The sequence below is a fragment of the Hippoglossus stenolepis genome, chromosome 3, assembly GCF_022539355.2.
Source record: "Hippoglossus stenolepis isolate QCI-W04-F060 chromosome 3, HSTE1.2, whole genome shotgun sequence".
NCBI classification, from domain to species: domain Eukaryota; kingdom Metazoa; phylum Chordata; class Actinopteri; order Pleuronectiformes; family Pleuronectidae; genus Hippoglossus; species Hippoglossus stenolepis.
In genome coordinates, this window is record NC_061485.1 from 20,776,519 (window position 1) to 20,795,126 (window position 18,608).

Here is an 18,608-nt window from a genome sequence, read left to right on the forward strand (position 1 = left end):
CATACTGAAAATAACAACATTTTCAGCAAAATTGAACATTTAGATTCAACATTTAGGTTCAGATTTAACATTGAGATTTAGATTTAAATTTGAGGTTTAACATTTATATTTGGATTCAACATTTAGGTTTAAATGTATTATTTGAATTTAACATCTAGGTTTAAATGTATTATTTAGATTCAACATTGACATGATCTTTAATACATTTTTACAGAAAAAGAAAGTCAATGTAACAAAGTTCACAAATATTGCTGTAAATCTGGTAAAAACTTGACTTTAAAAATTACACACAACTTAAAAAAAAACGTTTTGGAGCTAAATATTGTGAAATGCTGTTTTTCAGCATGTGCCACTTTACAGGGTTACAAGGGCTGGGCCTTATAAAACAATACAAATATCGCAATAAATTGTCATCCATAACAATATAACAAAAGTCAACACATAATTGATCTACTGCAGATTTGTTGAAGTGTTTTGGACTGAGAAAGTCCTTCAGGAGTGAGAAATACAAATTAATGAAAATAAATAATAATGTGATAATTATCGATATCGACTAACTTACATTTTTTTTCTTAATATAATTTGAGGCCATATCATTGTTGCATCTGTGCACATGTGGGTGTGAGACATATACTGTACATTGTAACTGCTCTAGACTTCATTTCCCATGGTGCAGTGCGCGCAGAGGACAGGAACATGCCTTGATTCCTCTCGGTTCTTTTCTGGGAACTGAGGCAAACAAGCTGAGAGGAGCCGCTGCTGCTGCTGCTGCTGCTGCTCGGTAGGAAAAACCCTGTTTCTCTACAGACTGCAGGAAGAAAACCCGGGAGGCTGCAGACACGTGTGAATGTCATGTTGTACTTACACGGATTACGAGGTATTTTGCCTCTCTCCTAACTTTTTTGCTGCACCTCCCACCAGGCGCACAACAACGGCTTCTATACATTAGACTGGAGTGAGCTCCCTGCGTGGAGACATCGTGCGTAAAGCAGGACGAGACTCGTTTCTGCTCAGTGATCGCTTTAGATATGTGTGTTTGTTTGCATTGCTTATTTTTATTTAACACATGGAATATGCAAAGTATCAAGTCTCAAGTTCAACTCTGAAACTGTCCACGTCTGAAGTGGAACCGTCCAAAGTGAGGGTCGTCACTGTTGCGTTCAAAGCTCTTGTTACTGAAACTAATTCCAATTTTATTTTCCAAAGTCATGATCAGTATTTTGCAACTTGTGATCCCCCTCCCACACACGCACGCAGAGGGACACGTGCGCGCGTGCACACGGTATAGCGAGCCCTCCTCACACGCCTGCTCTGCAGCTTTATCAGCACTGCTGTGTTTGTTTTTTCCCTCCGTGACAGACAAGATAGGGAATCGGCTGAAAAAGCACATATGAAGGCTGCCTGATAACACCTCAAACAAAGAAGTGTTTGTGGTGTGGAAAATAAAATCTGCCTCCTCATCCTCTTTCAAAGAGATAAACAAAACACGTCAGCGCAACATGATGAGGGGAAAATACATAATTTGCATTAGAATAAAAGAAAATGTTGTTTTTGATAAAACATGTGAAAACCCGGATTAAAGATGAAATTATTAGTTGATTGGTTGAATGACAGAAATGAAACAGCAACATTTTGATAGATTTTAGGATCTGAGCTAGGGCTGGGTATTGCCTACAACATCGTGATACCATACGTATCATGATACAGAGGCCAAGATACAATACGTATCGCGATACACATTGCTTTTGAATAATGACCATGTCCTGCACAGAATTTACTAAAACAGCTGTTTATTATTCCGTATAACAGAGAAGGCAACGCCTTAAGGATCACACAACTTAAAACACTTAAAATTCAGACCCACAGAGATCTTAAAGGTGAAATAAAATAATTCTGTTTCAAATCCCAGAGTTATTAACAAATGCAAATAATTTATTCTTTTAAACTTAAAATGGCTTTTGCTGTTGTCTCTTATACTTTTAGTTTTTTGATACATCAATAATATTCTGGTTTCACATGACTTTAAGTTCACTTCTGTTTGCTGTAAGAATGTCCACCTGACATATAAGTTCTTTTATGAAAATAAATAAATAATAAAAACAATAAATACATCCGTTTTAACAAACTTAAAAGTGCCCTTGTACTGGCAGCTAAGACTTAACCAGTTGATCCACAAGCTCAGGTTTCGGAGAGCACTTCTCTGAGCTGTAACTGCGGGTTGCTGCTCTAAGAAGAGCTCCAACATATCACAGGCGCTGTTCCATCTCGTAGCTACATCTGTCATGAGCTTGTGCTCGGGGTGATTAAGTAGCTTCTGCTTTTCAATCAGGGCATGGCTTGCAATTGTGCTGTTCCCAAAAGAAAAGCCACGATGCTGCTAATTCTTCCCAGTAGACGTGAAACAGTGGGCGTCTTGAGTGCACGACCAAATTCAGACTGTGTGCAAAGCATTTCACGTGCACTTACTTCGCCAGCTGTGCCGCGATTGTCATATTGGAGTTTCTGTAATGAACCGACACGTGGGGATTGTATTGCGTCGCTCACACTCATCAAGCAGTTGTCTGAAGCCTTCGTTATCGACAACGCTGTACGGGCGCCAGTCTTTACATATAAAGCATAAAAGTGCATCTGTGATCTTCTTACCCCGTTGGGATGTTGAGGTTGGTCATGTTGCTGAAGTATTTCACTTTGTTTCTGCATAGCTTGCATATTGCATGACTCATGTCCAACTCCCGACTTCGTGGTGTTTGCAAAAATCCCAAATGCTTCCATATCTTTGCCTTCAGTCTTGCCGGCGGTGGATACAGTTTTCCACCGTTTTCATCCATTTTCGTTTTGAATTGAGACGTGTGCTGTTTGTGTCTTTGCTGCCACTTATTGGCTTTATTGTGCATTGCACCATAGGTGATGTTTCTTTTTCAAAACTGCCGTCACAGCATTTGATGACGTATCGATACAGTAGCATCTGCATCGATGCGTGCATCAGCAAGGAGGACGTCACGATATATTGCCATATTGATTTTTTGAGCATGTCCCTAATCTGAACAGTGCTGAAGTTTACTTTGGGTTTGTTTGATTCGCTCGAGAGTTTATGAGACACGTATTTAAACTGTCCAACATTTTGCGCGGATGTAGTTCAACTGACACACACAATAGGAGACGTAACATGACACGCACAGCCACACACACACACACACTCCCGCAGACAGGACAGAAGTTCTTCCCGCTGATTATGTAGCAACTAGTTTCATCATACATAAATATGAATTCAGCATTTATACCGATCAGTTCTATGTGTGAGGGATTAGAAAAGAGTAGAGGAGCAGAGTCTGCTGTTGACCAGCAGAGCAACCGGATACTGTAAAGTCTATAATTAGTTTTTCACCAGACAAGCCTTAGTGCATTCATTTGGAGAGGGTCAGCATATATAATAATCTCTATTGATGTTATTTTATTTAACTATTAATTATTTTTATAGATTTTTTGGGTTCAGATTACGATGGTTGGGGGGTACTTCAGCATAACGCTGGAGCACCAGGTAGGGGCCCCCTGATTGTCACTGGGTTTTTCGCACACTGGTTCCAGCCCTAATGTGGTAATAGATTGTCATGTTACCTTTTTCATTTGGTTCCCATCGTACTTCCATTAACCAAAACATAAATAAAATAAGCAGAGGAACAATTTAAGACACCGTTTTTATATAGCAGGCCTTATTTCAGTAAATCCTCTCCTGGTCAGTTTCTTCGCTAGCAGCTATCAGTGGATCTCCAAGGAACCAACAGTTCTCTGTTAATTAATGATGGGCTTATGTTATCCCTCCTGTTGTTGGGGGAAATCTATACAAAGGGTGGTTGAACACAGAATTAGTCAATTAGATTGCTAATTAATAGCAAGCATTTTTTATTATCGACCCCTGCTGCCAGAGTAGAGCATGGGGGTCAATTTCAGTTAGGACGAGGACAGAAGAGGACAGAAGTCCCCTCGGTCGGCTGTGCTCAATGATTTAATCTATTCTGATTAGCTAAAGCAACAATAAGAAACATCAACAACTTAATTACCCGTAAGAATTTCTCCTATGTCATTATCTATCCTGTTGCCTTCTTATCTTAACCTCTACTGTTTCAAACTGTGTTTTTTGCTTGAGTGATCCAGGTATCAGTTTTGGTTATACTGGCATAGAGCTCAGAGTTTAGTATGCTTTCCTCTCCTCGTCCTCATTGGCAGAACTTTAAGGCCAAAATCCCCTCTTCTGCTTCCTCACTTCCTTACATACAAATGAGTCTTCTTTCAATAGAACTCATAAGTTAGAATTACTGCCGAGGACGCACACTTTATCTTCTTATGGACGACTGGCAGTAGATTTGTTTTGCTAAATCTCAAACACATCTTCAAAGTTTACATCCTGACAGTTTAATACCTCTAAGTGCTGTGAAATCACTCGCTGTGCAGCAATGCAAGGCGTGTAAGACAATGCTAGAAATGTCGTGGAGGCTTTGAACTGACAGAACAGAACAAGTGAACGAGATGGACTGAGAAACAGGTTGATATATTGACTGTGTGTGGATCTAGCTGGGGCTGTTTCCCTGGATGTCTCTGATAGTTAAGTCAATATATTCTGTCTATTCACATCAGCTAAGCAACATCGGATGAATTTACTGCACAAAGGCTGCAGCAACAAGCAGCATTTCTGTAGTCGCCATTTCATTGTTCACACATTTTCCCCGCATTTGTTTTCCATAAAATGCATGAAATCTCAACAATCAATTTTCTAAATCTTTTTTTTCTCTCTCTCTGTGGACAGTCAGGAGAACAGACATAACAGCGGGGCCAGAGTGCAACAAAAGAGGCTCCCCGGAAAACATTTACATGATCTGTAGAAAATTAACTCTCGGATTTGGCCGCTGAGCAGCACAAGTCATGTACCAAGTGGTGCCAGGAGGAGCCGGGGGCACAATTACAGATGTTATCCCCAAGCAGAAACACAGCAAGGACACTCGACCCTTAGTCGGGGCTGGCGTAATCGGCCTGGTGCTGGTAATTGCAGCAGTGACTGCGTGGTGTTATTACATCGCCTCTCTACGCAAAGCTGAGCTGCTTAAGACTCAGCTGCTGGATCTGAATAAAGATGGCTACATTATCCGCAACCAGGGAGGCTCCATTGTTTTCAGAATGGATTTCAGGTTGGTCTATTTGAATATTGTTTCACATTTGATGTATGTGTATAGATACATTTTTCAGATATGTCAGAAAATCTATGTACATCTTAATGTAGAAATACTTATTTTAAACATGTCAACAAGAGACACTATGAGAATTTGATTATTTTCTGAACCTTGGCAGGTCAGGGACCCTGGATTTGGACTCCTGCTCTAAAGAAGGGGAGATGCTGAGCTGTGGACGTACCACTGATAGAAAACTGAACTTCTTCATTGAGACAGTACGACCTAAGGACACGGTACAGTGCTACCGTGTGCGTTGGGAGGAACTGGTTCCTGACATTCCTGTTGAGCATGCCATGACTTACAAGTTTGCACATTGGTATGGTGGTGCTGTGTCAGCAATTCAGCACTGGCCCATTTCTATTTCTGGCCAACAAGCTCCCAAACCGTTTGTTAGTAGTGACATCTACAAAAACCGCAATGAATTTGGTGGTATTTTAGAGAGTTATTGGCTTTCGTCCAATGCTACAGCCATCAAGATCAATAATTCTGTGCCCTTTCACCTGGGCTGGAATGACACAGAGAAGACCATGTCCTTCCAGGCCCGATACAATGACAGTCCCTTCAAGCCAAACCCAGGGGAGGCTCCGTGTGCTGAACTTAGCTACAGAGTCTGTGTGGGCTTGGATGTGACATCCATGCACAAGTACATGGTCCGCAGGTACTTCAACAAGCCAAACAAAGTGCCAGCCAAAGTCATGTTTCGCCATCCAATTTGGTCGACTTGGGCACTACATAAGACTAAGATAGACCAAGAGAAACTCTTGGCATATGCTGCCAACATTCGCAAGCATAACTTCAATTGTAGCCACCTAGAACTAGACGACCGCTACTCGAGCCGCTACGGGGAATTTGAGTTTGACACAACAAAGTTTCCCAATGCCTCATCCATGTTTCAAAAGCTGAAATCAGATGGATTTCTGGTGTCACTCTGGATCCACCCTTTTGTGAACTATGACTCAGAAAACTTCCACACTTGTGTAGAGAGGGGCCTGTTTGTCAGGGAGCCAACAGGACGTCTACCGGCTTTGGTGCAGTGGTGGAATGGCATCGGCGGCATTTTGGATTTCACAAATCCAGAGGCCCGTGATTGGTTTTCCTCCCAGCTACGCTCACTGCGCTCCAGGTATGGGGTGACATCTTTTAAATTTGATGCAGGGGAGACCAACTACTTACCATGGAAATTTAGCACAAGAACTCCTATTCGAGACCCAAGTTTCTTCACAAGACGTTACACGGAAATGGCTATTCCCTATAATGATAGAGCTGAGCTGCGTAGTGGTTACCAGTCCCAGAACATTTCCTGCTTCTTCAGACCAATTGATCGAGACTCTGTGTGGGGCTATGAGTTGGGTCTCAAGTCTATTATCCCCACAGTGCTCACCATTAGCATTCTTGGCTATCAGTTCATTCTACCGGACATGATTGGAGGCAATGCCTATCTGAACCGCACGGAAGGAAATCGTATATTACCTGATCGAGAACTCTATATCCGCTGGCTGGAGCTGACGGCCTTCATGCCCTCCATGCAGTTTTCTATTCCGCCATGGGAATATGACAATGAGGTGGTTGAAATTGCACGGAAATACACAGCTCTCCATGAAAGTATTGTGGCACCACGGGTCCTGGAGCTGGCTGGTGAGGTGCTGGACACTGGAGACCCAATCATACGGCCCCTGTGGTGGATTGCCACAGGTGATGAGACAGCCTATAAAATCGACTCCCAGTTCCTGATTGGGGATGACCTCATGGTAGCCCCAGTTTTAGAGCCCGGAAAGCAGGAGCGTGACATCTACCTCCCTGCTGGCCGTTGGAGAAGCTACAAGGGGGAGAGATTTGATATCAAGGAGCCACTGCACCTCACAGACTATCCAGTAGACCTGGATGAAATAGCTTACTTTGTTTGGGTGTAGCAAAAAGGGAATGCAAAGCTGTAATATACGTATGTATTGTATATGTATTGCAGTAAGTGTGTATAATGCTTCTTAATTCAGCTTTTCATTCTTACAAGGAAGGACATGTTATTTAATCTTTTTAAAGTTACATATTTTGTGCTTTGAAGGTCTTGTATATCATGTATATGAAACATTTGTCAAAAAGGGAATATGCAAGCAGGGATTTGATTAAGGCACAATCGCAATGGTAGACCATAAAGATTTTGAATGTCACAGTACTTAGTTAGTAGTTAACTACTCAGTCCATAACTTTAGGACACTCATCTAAAACTGTCAGCCCACTATGCACTTGCTTGTGACCTCAGCAACACACTCACAAACATTGAAGTTGTTTGGATGAGTGTTTGTAGAGAAAATAGAAATGCAGAGAGACACCCATACTTTTAAGTAAACATAGGCCGAACAAGTTGTATGATGCAAGGTTGATATAAGGGTTTCATTATTGTCATAAGGCCGTTAGACTACATTAAACTGTATCGATAATGTTTGACTGAGATATCCCACTTTGCCTTTGACACTAAGGAATTTGTACTCTTTTGCTTCAACATACTTTTCAGGAAGTAGGGTTTTATGTTTCACTTTTCAGCGTGAAGGCTTGAAAGTTAATCACTACAAATTGCATGTGCTTTGTGTGTAACACAGTGTCATGTAACGTCACTTAGCCCAGAAGAAGGTGCCTTTTATTAGGCACTAAATACTTTATGCTCTTCCTCAGGTAACAGTTTTCTCAGGCTGGAGTGTGTTTAATGTTCAGAGAAAACGAAGCACACATGCAGGTTACTGATACTAATAATGTCTAAACATTGACATGTCTACTACTTACAAGATAATGAGCATCGCTTAGCTTTTTAAAGTTCTCAAACATAATAACCTAATTAATAATGGTTTGTTCTTTTTATATCCAGACTTATTTTACAGTGTGGAAGTAATGAATTTAGCCTCATTTAATTAATTAAGGTAAATGGTACAGTGTGTTTTGTCTTTGTGTTTTGTTAATGTGAATATTTTGTCACTCCAGTGACTCAAGTGCCATGTGTTAAAAATAACTGCCACATAATCTATAAGATTTTTGTTATGCTATGCATTTATTATTGTTTTACTGTTTCATATAATTCTTCATTTATATTATTATTATTGGTGAGTAACCTTTGAACCACATCTCCTAACCTAAATTTTCATCTAATACGAAATGAAAAGATCAACTACATTGGTAAAATCATGTATCTTGGCATCTAGAGATCAAACTGATGTGGGTGACTGGGTGACAGCAATTCTAATAACAATTCTAATACTTATATTTTGCATGATGTCCATTTTTTACTTTCTGTATTTGTTGGGGGCTTTTTAATTTGTTGAGATCATTTCTGATGGGTTTTCAAGTTGCAATGAAAAAAATAATTGTGTGTTTGTGAATTAAGGAAAAGGAAACGTCCACATTCCCATGGTGCAATTTTCACATTTGGCAATATTTGCTTGTATTTTGTGTTTTAACGCCGTCTGCCTTTCAGACCCGTGTTAACTTTGCTGTGTGCTTGTGACTTGTGAGTTACACATGTTGACCTTGGTGGATTTTGTTTGTGCCTTTTTGCCGTAGTGTCATCATAACAGCAACGCCTATTTATAGCAGTTCTCACTCAGCATCTGGGCCAGGCCGATCTCCGAGGCTATATCTGTCTCAGACTGTTGCTTTATGACGAGACTGAGAGGCTCTTTTGGACTGAATGTCTCTTTGCTGGTGGCTCCTGTGACCCAGCGTGTCCTGTTTGCTTCAGGTTATTGTGGCTGAAGGTTGGCAGCAATTTCAGAAAGAGTGCATATTTGATGTCCTATGCGATACAAATGTATTAAAAAGATTTTTGCATATAATCTTGTCCAATTTGACTCATTTTAAGACAGTGGTTCTCAATTGGGGGTCCGTGTCACACTACCACGGGGTCTGTAAAGAGGTTTCCAGATATATCCATCAAAAATCTTTATGATATATGGCTATTCTGTGTTGACCTTTTGAAAATATTTCAATACTTAACTAATATCATTTCGCTTGTGTTGTTCTTTCACATAACGAAGTCTATGTGTAAAAAAATAGGTTATGTGTAATTATCCCAAGGGACATGCATGAGGTGGTCATTGGATTATTTTCTATCTTGTTGAAGGTCCTCGGCTTAAAATGAAATTGAGAACAGAAAGCACATTCGCCACATTTTGGTGTCATGACCACCATTACCAGATGACTGTCGGTGATCAATATGTGTTCAACTTTTTCATTTTACACAGGCCAACTAATGAAAAAGCTGAAAAATTCTGGACATGTAATTCAGGTCAGTAAACTGATCGTGCAATCAGTTAGCCAATCACAACCTGTAACCTCTTATGAGTCTGCAATACATGAAAACTAATGTGCCCATCAATGCCATATTGAAAGAGGCACCCCCCCAGAGGCTTCTCTAACTTTGTGACGCCTGGCTCATCATGGGGGCAATAATGACAAGCTGATGAAACAATTGTGCAGGTGATTTGGAGGCTGTGTTTGGATCAATAAATCATCTGCTGGTTCATGACGTGAGGCCAGAGAGCGTCTGATATAAAAGGTGTGTGGCCAGACACCTAGAATAAGAAAGACAAATTTACTAGAGCAGCTGATAATCTGCAATAATATTTATTACAATTACAGCATTAGACGTGCTTGTTCTCTCTGAGTTCAAACAGCCCGGCTGCACCGTTTCTCACAGCTACAGTCGATCTTTCATATGTTTGGGGAATTTATTCCATTTCGCAGCAGCGGGATGTGCTTCAGAACTACTTCACTTCATTGGCCGATGCCTCATCTTTCTTCAGAATTGATCTGGACTGGCAGCCTGTGCGGGGAGGACATGCATTCATTGATTAGCTGTCTCTGTGCTGCCGGGATCAATAGTATTTGCTGGTTTGCTTTCTGCAATCATATTGTTTGGTTTTGCCCATCTTTTCATAGACTGGACAAATAATTTATGTAGGAGCTTCAGGGGGAAGTGGGAGATTTCTAGGAAGAGAATTGTCAAGAGAAAATTATTCAAATAAAGTGTCTTGTTGGAAAGAGCAGTGGCTTAATTAATTGTGTTTCAATGCTTTAGTGCTCATTTTTTCTATTATTTAATTTAATGTAAAGAGAAAGAGAATTTATATTTACTTATTGTTAAAAGCAGTTTGGGTGGAAATAATTGAACGCAATTTTGGTGTGTTTGAAGTAAAGGTTAGAAAATCTTAAAAAGGAAATAACCCAAAGGGGCATCTGCCGTCAGCTGACATTAAAGATTCCACAGATATTGACAAAGAAATAATGAGACGTACCAAATCTATCGTGTTTGAGCCGTACGGTGCTGCAGACAGCCAGTAGGGTGCAGTGTAGCTTCATTGATGGATTTCTCCTCTGACATGTTAGTGGACCATGGTCCAGATGTTATGCGTGCGCCCACACACACACACACACACAAACGAAGCAGGACAAAAACTGGCAGAGGCCCTCCCCCCCTTCCTTCCCCACCTGTGAGCCCACCTGTGTGTCCATCTGCAGAGAGGAGACGCCAGTTGTTCTGGTTAGGAGCCAGTGTGTCTCAAGTACCTTCTCATATCCTCCTTCCACAAGCCTGTCTGCCGTCTGTCCTTCCCACTCAGGCACACACAGTATATTACACAGAGGGAGAGGTGGTGCAATAAAAACCAACCATCATAACATTGCTGAATCTAAACAAAAATAAAAATGAAAGATAGATGTATCCAGTGCAGTGTCCTTCTTCATTTTCAATGAGGCTTATATAGCTGGAGTTTTGTATTGAACAAAAAGAAACAGATAGCAAGTTGGGTTACTAACTTGATAACTGCCACAAATAGGCTTAATGGAGAAAGGTTAATGGCAATGTGCATAAGCATGATCGATGGTTTACAGAAATAAAGACAGATAAACATAAAAATACATCATTGATGAGTCGGTAGAATTGTGACATCGCCCACAGGAGACAAACAATGATGAATGAGTTTCAGTTTTGTTAAATAAAAAGAAGCCTCTCAGCCTTTTGGAGCTAAATGCGAAATTAACATTTATTGTAAGATGACCTCAGGGGAAATAAAACCCTCTGGTCGTCTCTCATGTGAAGTGAGAATCTTTGTCCTTAACCCAAGATTTTCGCTCCGTAACTAGAATGACCTCGCATCTGGTGCTGCCGCGGCCTGTCTGACAGGAATATGTCTGTCTTCGCTAGGTAACAAATGAACCCAACACCCCAGAGACTGGTCTCACATCTGTTTATCTTTTTCACCTGTCTGCTCGCTGCACTGCATCAGGCTGACACTCCTCTGCAGCCTTTGTGGATTTCAGAGCGTGCCCCTGGCGTTACAGGACAGAGCCGCTGTTGGCTGGTAGCAGCATTTGTTAACTTTGAAACTGGGCATGATAGTGTAGTACAGTGAGTTCACTTATATATTTGTTTTCATAACAAGTATTTTAAACTTGAAAAAAGGATTTCTTTATCTTTATTTTTTACTCTAAATAATATAAATTGTTGTTTGATTAAATGGTAAGTGGAAAAATTATTTTGATAAGCATAATTGTTCAAAAAAAAGGCTAAATGGCTAAATGTGAGGACAATTCTGAGGTTTAGATGATTTGTCGAATAAAACAATCTGATGACGACACCTTGAGTTTTAGAAAACCGTGTTCAGGATTTTAACTACTTTCTGACATTTTATGGAATTTTTTTTATAATAACACAATCAAGGTAAAGATAAAAGTAAGATCAGTAAAAATAAGCAGATGATTTGAGAGGTGAATTTTGAACCCCTGAGTTTATGCAGAATAAGATTTAACAAAGTGAATGAGAATGGCACCAGATATTTAGAAATAAATAGTAAAATTAAGGAGTGAGGTGAGGAAAACAGGCAGGGCTCTTCCTCTGTGGCTCGGTGGGGCTACGGGGTTGAACGAAATGTCAGGCACCAAGGAACCGATGCATAATTGAAACATTGCGTCGCTGCTACGGCCGTGCACCGGCTTGTTTGATTGATACCATTTTAGAACACTCTTGTCCCCCAGTACTCATGGGGTTTACCTGGGAAGAAATCAGGGGAGGGGGAAAGGTGCTTAGGTGGCTCATCTGGGTTTTAGAGGAAAATTGGTGCCATCCATCAAACACTGCATTTAACAAACGCTAAGGCAGGTCCAGCCAACAAAGGATTCGTATATAAGGCAGCGAACCGGGAAACATGCGAGGTGCAGGGACTGCTGAGGGTCTATCAATCAGCCAGTCAGCTCCTTTATTTAACAAGCGAGGGCCACGGACCCCGAGGGCCACACTCCATATTCTGGCTGGTTGGGCTTGCAGTCTTCCCCTGAAAAAGGAAGAAAAAAGGGGAAGAAAAAGACGAGTGGAGGAAGGAAAGAGGGGGCATGAAGGGATTGGGGTTGGGGAGTGATGGAGGTGCAGGAGGGTTTGGCCCGTGTCCCCTGGCGTGCCGGTGCGCTTCATCTTCTCAGTGCAAGGGCCTGGAACTGCTGCTTGATGGGATTTTCAGCCCTGTGGCCTCCGCTGTCCCAGCATCCATCTGGAGGGCTGCCGTGTGCACAGCGGAGCGCCAGCCACTCAGCGACACAGCCATAAAGAACAACCCGTAGGCCAGCCAATGCCACTGATCTGAGGCTCGCAGCTCTGTTCAGTGGACAGGCCAACACTCAGTGGCACACATTCCTGTCAGGGACGTAGGCTGATCCCTAAGCTACTGTGTGCTCAGTGGAACAGAAGACACGCTCTGTGAGGCAGCCCACATCCAACCACTGACTTCTTCAAAGCTTCCAAAATTGGAATGGAACAAGGACCTCACTATTCAGCATCCTTAATGGTGTGGAGAGGACTATCTCCCCGTCCCTCCCTGTTCTGTCCGTGTGCCACTGCGGTAGAATATACGCACTTATCCTTGTTTTCGCATAGTGTGACTTTTGCATTTTACAGGATGTGTTCAGTATCTGACTGAGGGAAGCAGCAGAAGTTGTAACAGCACCTTGTAGACACGCCGCGGTTGAACAGGTTCCTGATTTGAATAAGCCCCTCGGATGGCCGGCCATAATAAAACCTTGCCTGAAAACAATGTTTCTCTTGCATGTTCAAGAAGACACTGAGTCAATTTCTACAGCAAAGTTCAATTTAATACCGCAACACAGCATCCAGAACAATAATATCAGCGATATATAATTGAAAATCAAGACCAAATATGCAAAGACAATCATTACTGCCTCTCATTATTGGATCCAATTTATGTTTGCCCTGGGGGACAGAGTAGCAAGTAATGGATTGGTGCTGTGGAGGGCTGAGATACCCGCCATGTTGGCTTTGAACAAGCACAAGATCCAGCTTCCTGATGCAGCTGATACGGACGTGGAAAGTTCGGATTGAAAATCTTTTTGTTTCTCCTCAGGGCTAGGTGGCGTCATTAGCATATTCTTTTTTCCCTCTCTCCTGACGACTGTAAATTCAGTGAGTGTAGCGTGGTGGGTAAGGTGGGCAGACGGCAGACTGTATAAATAAACAGAGTCTGTCTGAGGGCAGCGCTGTGGCCCCCACCTGCCCACCATCAATCAATATTACAGCGGCCACTGGCAGCCCAATCGCCCTTTTATAGGCCTGTGAAATGATCAAACATCTGCTCACAACCATGCTTCATATATAGATGGATCATATGTATGATATCGAATTCTGCATATCAACCAGCACAACAGGATGTGACAGTGACAGCACAGTACCTTTATCCAGAGGTGTGTACAGTGGAGGGGAAGGGGTGGAAGTACAGACTGAGATACTCTGGGAGGGGCTGCAAGTGAGAAGGTAAATGTCCCAGTGAGAGCCTCCAGACTTTCTGCTGACTTTCTCTGGCTGGGCCCCAAGTATAGGGGCAGCAGAAAGTCAAGAGAACACAGCAGGAAAATCCTTGTTCCTACTACGAGACAGTCGCAAGAATGAAAGGAGACAAAAAGAAGACAAATATCTCTGCATGAAAAAGCGATGCCATAGAAGATACTGACAAAGACGTTAAGAGAGCTTTTGGTGATAAGAGACGACACTGTTGTCAATGTGCTGTGAACATAAACCTGTGATCTCCACAGCAACAACGAATATGATATGTCCTGCCTCTGTCTGCTGCACCACCCCTCACCTCAGAGCCCGGGAGATTTCTGTGTTGTTCTGAACGCGTCTGAGGATCTCCTGCTGCGTTGTTCATGTGTGAAAGGAAACATTTGCAGAAAGTCCGGGAAACATTCTCAGGACATCCTCTGGAGTTCATGTCTGAAAACAGCTTTTGAGGCAGATCTAATCAATACCCGAATGAAGAGTCTGAAGGCAGATCAATCATCAATAAAGCCCAATCAGCCTGATGTTGATGTCATCTTATTGTTTCCAAAACTTCCCGAATTTCTGTGTGTGCAAAATACTTGATGAGTCAGTGTCAGCTATTAACTTGTTTCCTGTTTAAAAGTCGGCCATGTTGGTGGAAGCTCAGTGAACATGATAAAAGTTGAGGCTGGTAACTAGTTTGGCAGCTGGAGTAGACAAAGGTTGAGGGGGCCTGGTCCATGGAGAGGGGGAATGAATCCAAGTGGTCCAAGGTTAATGGTGGCTTGGAACAAAATGGATTCAGTGCCAGGGGCGCGCTGACAGGTGATTTGACATGAGTGAAGGTGGGCCATCAATCTCCCGTTGGCCCCTCTGACCCCTCCTCCGCCCGGCCACAGCAGCTAGGGGGCGCCAGGTGTCATGGTTGCCCTGACCCGTGCGGGTCCTCGGATAGCCCACCTGCTGTCTGCCTGAAGCTCCCCCTATGGCGAGAAGAGGCTCCCATTGCTTCACGCCTGGCTGGCATAATGAAACTGTGATTGGAAGATAGTGAACTGTGACAGGCAAGTAGTAGACTCAAAAAGTCTCCTCGCCAAATTCAAACACCCCTCGCTCCAGGTTTCCTTTTTACGGCCCGCTCCTCTCTTGAAGCGCTCTGACAATTTAATGGTGCAAAAATGATAATCTGCCAGACTATCTTTAATATGCTTTCATACTCCGCTCTGTGGCTATTGTCTCGTGAGCAGCAGAATGAGGGGATTCTGTAACTCACGGGGAAGACATATCAGGTAAAGTATGGTGAGGCAAACTCTGTACTTTGTGTAAGACTATATGCATATGTGTGTGTACGTGCTCTCGCTCCCCCTGCTACACAATCCCCACTCCCCAGGGAGGCTCGGCTTCACGTTTAAACCTGACATAAATTCCCTGTCACAAATCCCACGGGGCGGCCAGGCTTGTAGGCACAAAAGCAAATATTTCCGTTCCCGATCATGGCCAATCCCTTTTAACATCCCCACCCACTGACCGTGCCTCCTCCTCTGAACCTACCCCGGCACTGCGAGCCAGCCATTTGTCACAAAGTAATTATAGAATTATCGATTGGCAAGCAATTAACACCTTTCTTCTCTTTTTTTTTTTTCCTCCACCCACCTCCTCGCCCCACCCAATCCACCCCCTCCACCCCATCCTTTAATTTGAACTTGGAGAGAGGGAAAGAATAAGAAGGGAGGAAAAAAAACAACCCGTGGGAGTAACACATTTAATCCTGCTGGCATTTGCTAGTTCTCCTCAAATTAATAGGGCGACGGGGACAAAACGGCTTTTCTCTTCCACCCCCTGTTTCCACTGCTATTTCTCTTCCTGTCTCGCCCGCTGATCTACCTTTAACAGACAGGGAGCTGCTTAGAGCACAGCCACACACTCTATTCTGGCCGGAACACGGCATTAAACCTCATTTCAGGAGGAACACCTTACTTATAGCAACCCCATCGTATGATAGCAGCGTCTGAGCCATCAAAGGGAGAAATACCTGACCAGCACAGACAATTCTTTTTGTTTATATTTGACAGTCTTTATTTTTCACCCCTTCTTAAAGCTGCCACTCGTAGTAGCAGTGCTAGTCATGTAGTCCAGATGGATGTGCAGGGGAACAGTGCGAGAACCTCCGGCTAGCAGGTGTCTGAGTCAGGATGGATGTCATGGAACATCACCTCAGTAACATATGGATATGAACAGGAGAGGTGATTCCCCTCCTGGCTGGATGTTTTTATAACCCATCCTGTCTTCCTTTCTTTTTTTATCCCCTCTGACGTTCCTATTCTGCTTCACGTGTCCACTAAAAAGGTTTTACAGTTCATATCTTTTTTAAATACGATATTCTGTTACGTCTGAAATGGAGGATGAAATGTATTCTTAAACTATGGATCAGACCCAAAGTGGGTCAGAGCTCTACTTTTAGTGTGTTCCCACACAGTAAAAGTACCAATAAATATTAATGAGTCTGTATCAGGATGATAGACTAAATTTCTAATTTGGGGGTTCTGCACTGAAAAAGAGCCCGAGTTACAGGATTTAATTTTCCTCTGCTATCTCGAGCGTGTGCATGTGTGTGTGTGTGTGTGTGTGTGAGGGCGGTGCTACTTCTTAACTTCAATTTGAGTCATCACAGCAGCTTTGGTTGTGCACTGATATTTTTTCTTGTGCGAAGGAGTAGAGATAGAGCTGCATGTTGTCACGATCACATAAATTATGACAAGTTGAGTGGTATTAAATAAAAAGGAGCAGATTTTCTCACTCACATGTCAAATAACGATCTTAGTTTATGTTGATAACGATGAACTAAACAGCTATGATCAGAGATGTTTCTCTTAGTTTAAATTAGTAAGGACTTTACAGTGGATGCTATTTGTAGAGTAAACAGAAAAGTGTTTTTAAAAATGGTTTGATAGTATGAATACTGGTACCCTCAAGCATCCCCCAAAAAAATTAAAAAATTATGCCACACATTGAATTTAATGCAAGCCCCCACGTTTCTCCCTCAAAATGCCTCTAACCTAATTTGAGCCGCATTCATTTGACAGCAATTTAGGAACAATTTGAAACCATTGAGGGACCTTTCTCTTTCATGCTGTAGTGTTGATCAATAATTCCCCTCAGGATGTTACTCAAACACGCATACAGCAATATTCCTTCCTGAAAAACACTGTGATATTGACCTGTTTTTCCTGCCCTGCGGCACCGTCTTATTTTCTCAAAGAAGGGCTAACCCAGGAGACGGACATTGTTGTAGCCCTCTGCTCTCTAGCAGGTTTTCTGGCTTTTCTGGCTCTAACACCGTGGCTCTCTGTCACAGTTCCTTCAAAGTCTTCCCACATTTGTGCAAAACAAATATGTGCCAATCTATTTGTGGGTGTTTTATCCGAGCTTGTTTGTTCACCTGCATTTGGGAAATGTGTTTGGGAACATCAGGAGTTCGTAGACATTAAAAGAATACCTTTGCAAAAAACTACAACTTTTATGAGACTGATCTCTCATAAAAAAAACAACCTCATCAGTCGTTTGTGAAAACAGCTTATCAGGAACCGTAATTCTGTTTTGGGACCTTCACAGGTTGTGTGATTAGAAAGTTTTGTGTAGTGGATAAGTGAAGATTAGTGAAGAAAGTGTTTTCCTGATTAGTTTGAACACAAAGATAATTCTTACCTCTGTAGTTCCCCTCAGCTCAAGGTAACAGTTGAACATCGTGGGGCTCATTGGTTTGACCTGTGATGTTACTCTTGAGGTTATCAGCCTTGAATCTAGAAGCAGTGAAGTGTAGAAGAGTGAAGTGTTGAAAAAGTGTTGGAAACCACACTGTACACTACAAACATCACCAAACAGCACATAGACACAGTTAGCGACTTGCTAGGGAACACAGTGGAGCATTAAGCAGCGAAAGAGCCAGCTATTTCCTTTAGGACCTAGTGGAGATCAAAACAGAGCTAAAAGAAGAGTCAATGTTGGATTTACATTCATCAGATTTCCTGAACCATGACTACAAATAACTTTTGTATTCATGGTCAGCTTATGTGAAAGCCGATGTGGCTCACTGTGCAAAAAGCCTTCACTGTTACAACTTTACAAGGTGATAATGTTCTTTACACTACACATTCTAAAATTTCATAACAGGAAATTACCCTCATGAAATGTCAGTCAGCCGGGGGTTACACAAATAAGCCATTAATAAAAAAAGTTCCAGGAAGAAAGTCAGATATTTTTTAAACTTCTAGATGTTCTACTTTCTTCAGTCATATGTTTACTCCAGCTCCTGCCCTTTTAAAGCGGACAGGATGTGTACACAGCTTGTGTGAACTTGCGGGTAGTGATGAATAGATCAATACCAAAAGTATTGATCCTGTAATACCTACGTTATTTAGAAAACTATTGATTTTTAAAAAGAGTAAGATAAATGTGATGAATATAAAAAGGCTGTCTCCCTTTTTTGTTTTGCACAAAAATACTGATCCCATTTGTTGATTCCATTTACTTCCAAATTGGGACCGAGGCACACCATTACGATCACTATACAGTCAGAGAGC

The 18,608-nt window shown here is 42.1% G+C and overlaps 1 protein-coding gene across 2 annotated transcripts; it reads left to right on the top strand.

Annotated features, from left to right (window-relative positions):
* Positions 1-685: 685 nt before the first annotated feature.
* On the top strand, positions 686-9,040 carry myorg (myogenesis regulating glycosidase (putative)). Of its 2 annotated transcripts, none has more exons than XM_035152164.2 (3): positions 686-781; positions 4,802-5,180; positions 5,341-9,040. In XM_035152164.2, exons 2-3 carry the CDS (start codon positions 4,918-4,920, stop codon positions 7,130-7,132), a joined length of 2,055 nt encoding a protein of 684 aa, XP_035008055.1. In that variant the 5' UTR covers positions 686-781; positions 4,802-4,917; the 3' UTR covers positions 7,133-9,040. The 2 variants fall into 2 exon arrangements, with proteins under 2 accessions (XP_035008055.1, XP_035008054.1); XM_035152163.2 differs by having other exon boundaries at positions 718-877.
* The last annotated feature ends 9,568 nt before the right edge of the window (positions 9,041-18,608 follow it).

Bases quoted from the DNA above. Each gene is read 5' to 3' on its own strand.
- myorg (XM_035152164.2), top strand. From the start codon at position 4,918: ATGTACCAAGTGGTGCCAGGAGGAGCCGGGGGCACAATTACAGATGTT. The intron at 5,181-5,340 runs GTTGGTCTATTT...GAACCTTGGCAG, and splicing joins GTTTTCAGAATGGATTTCAG to GTCAGGGACCCTGGATTTGG.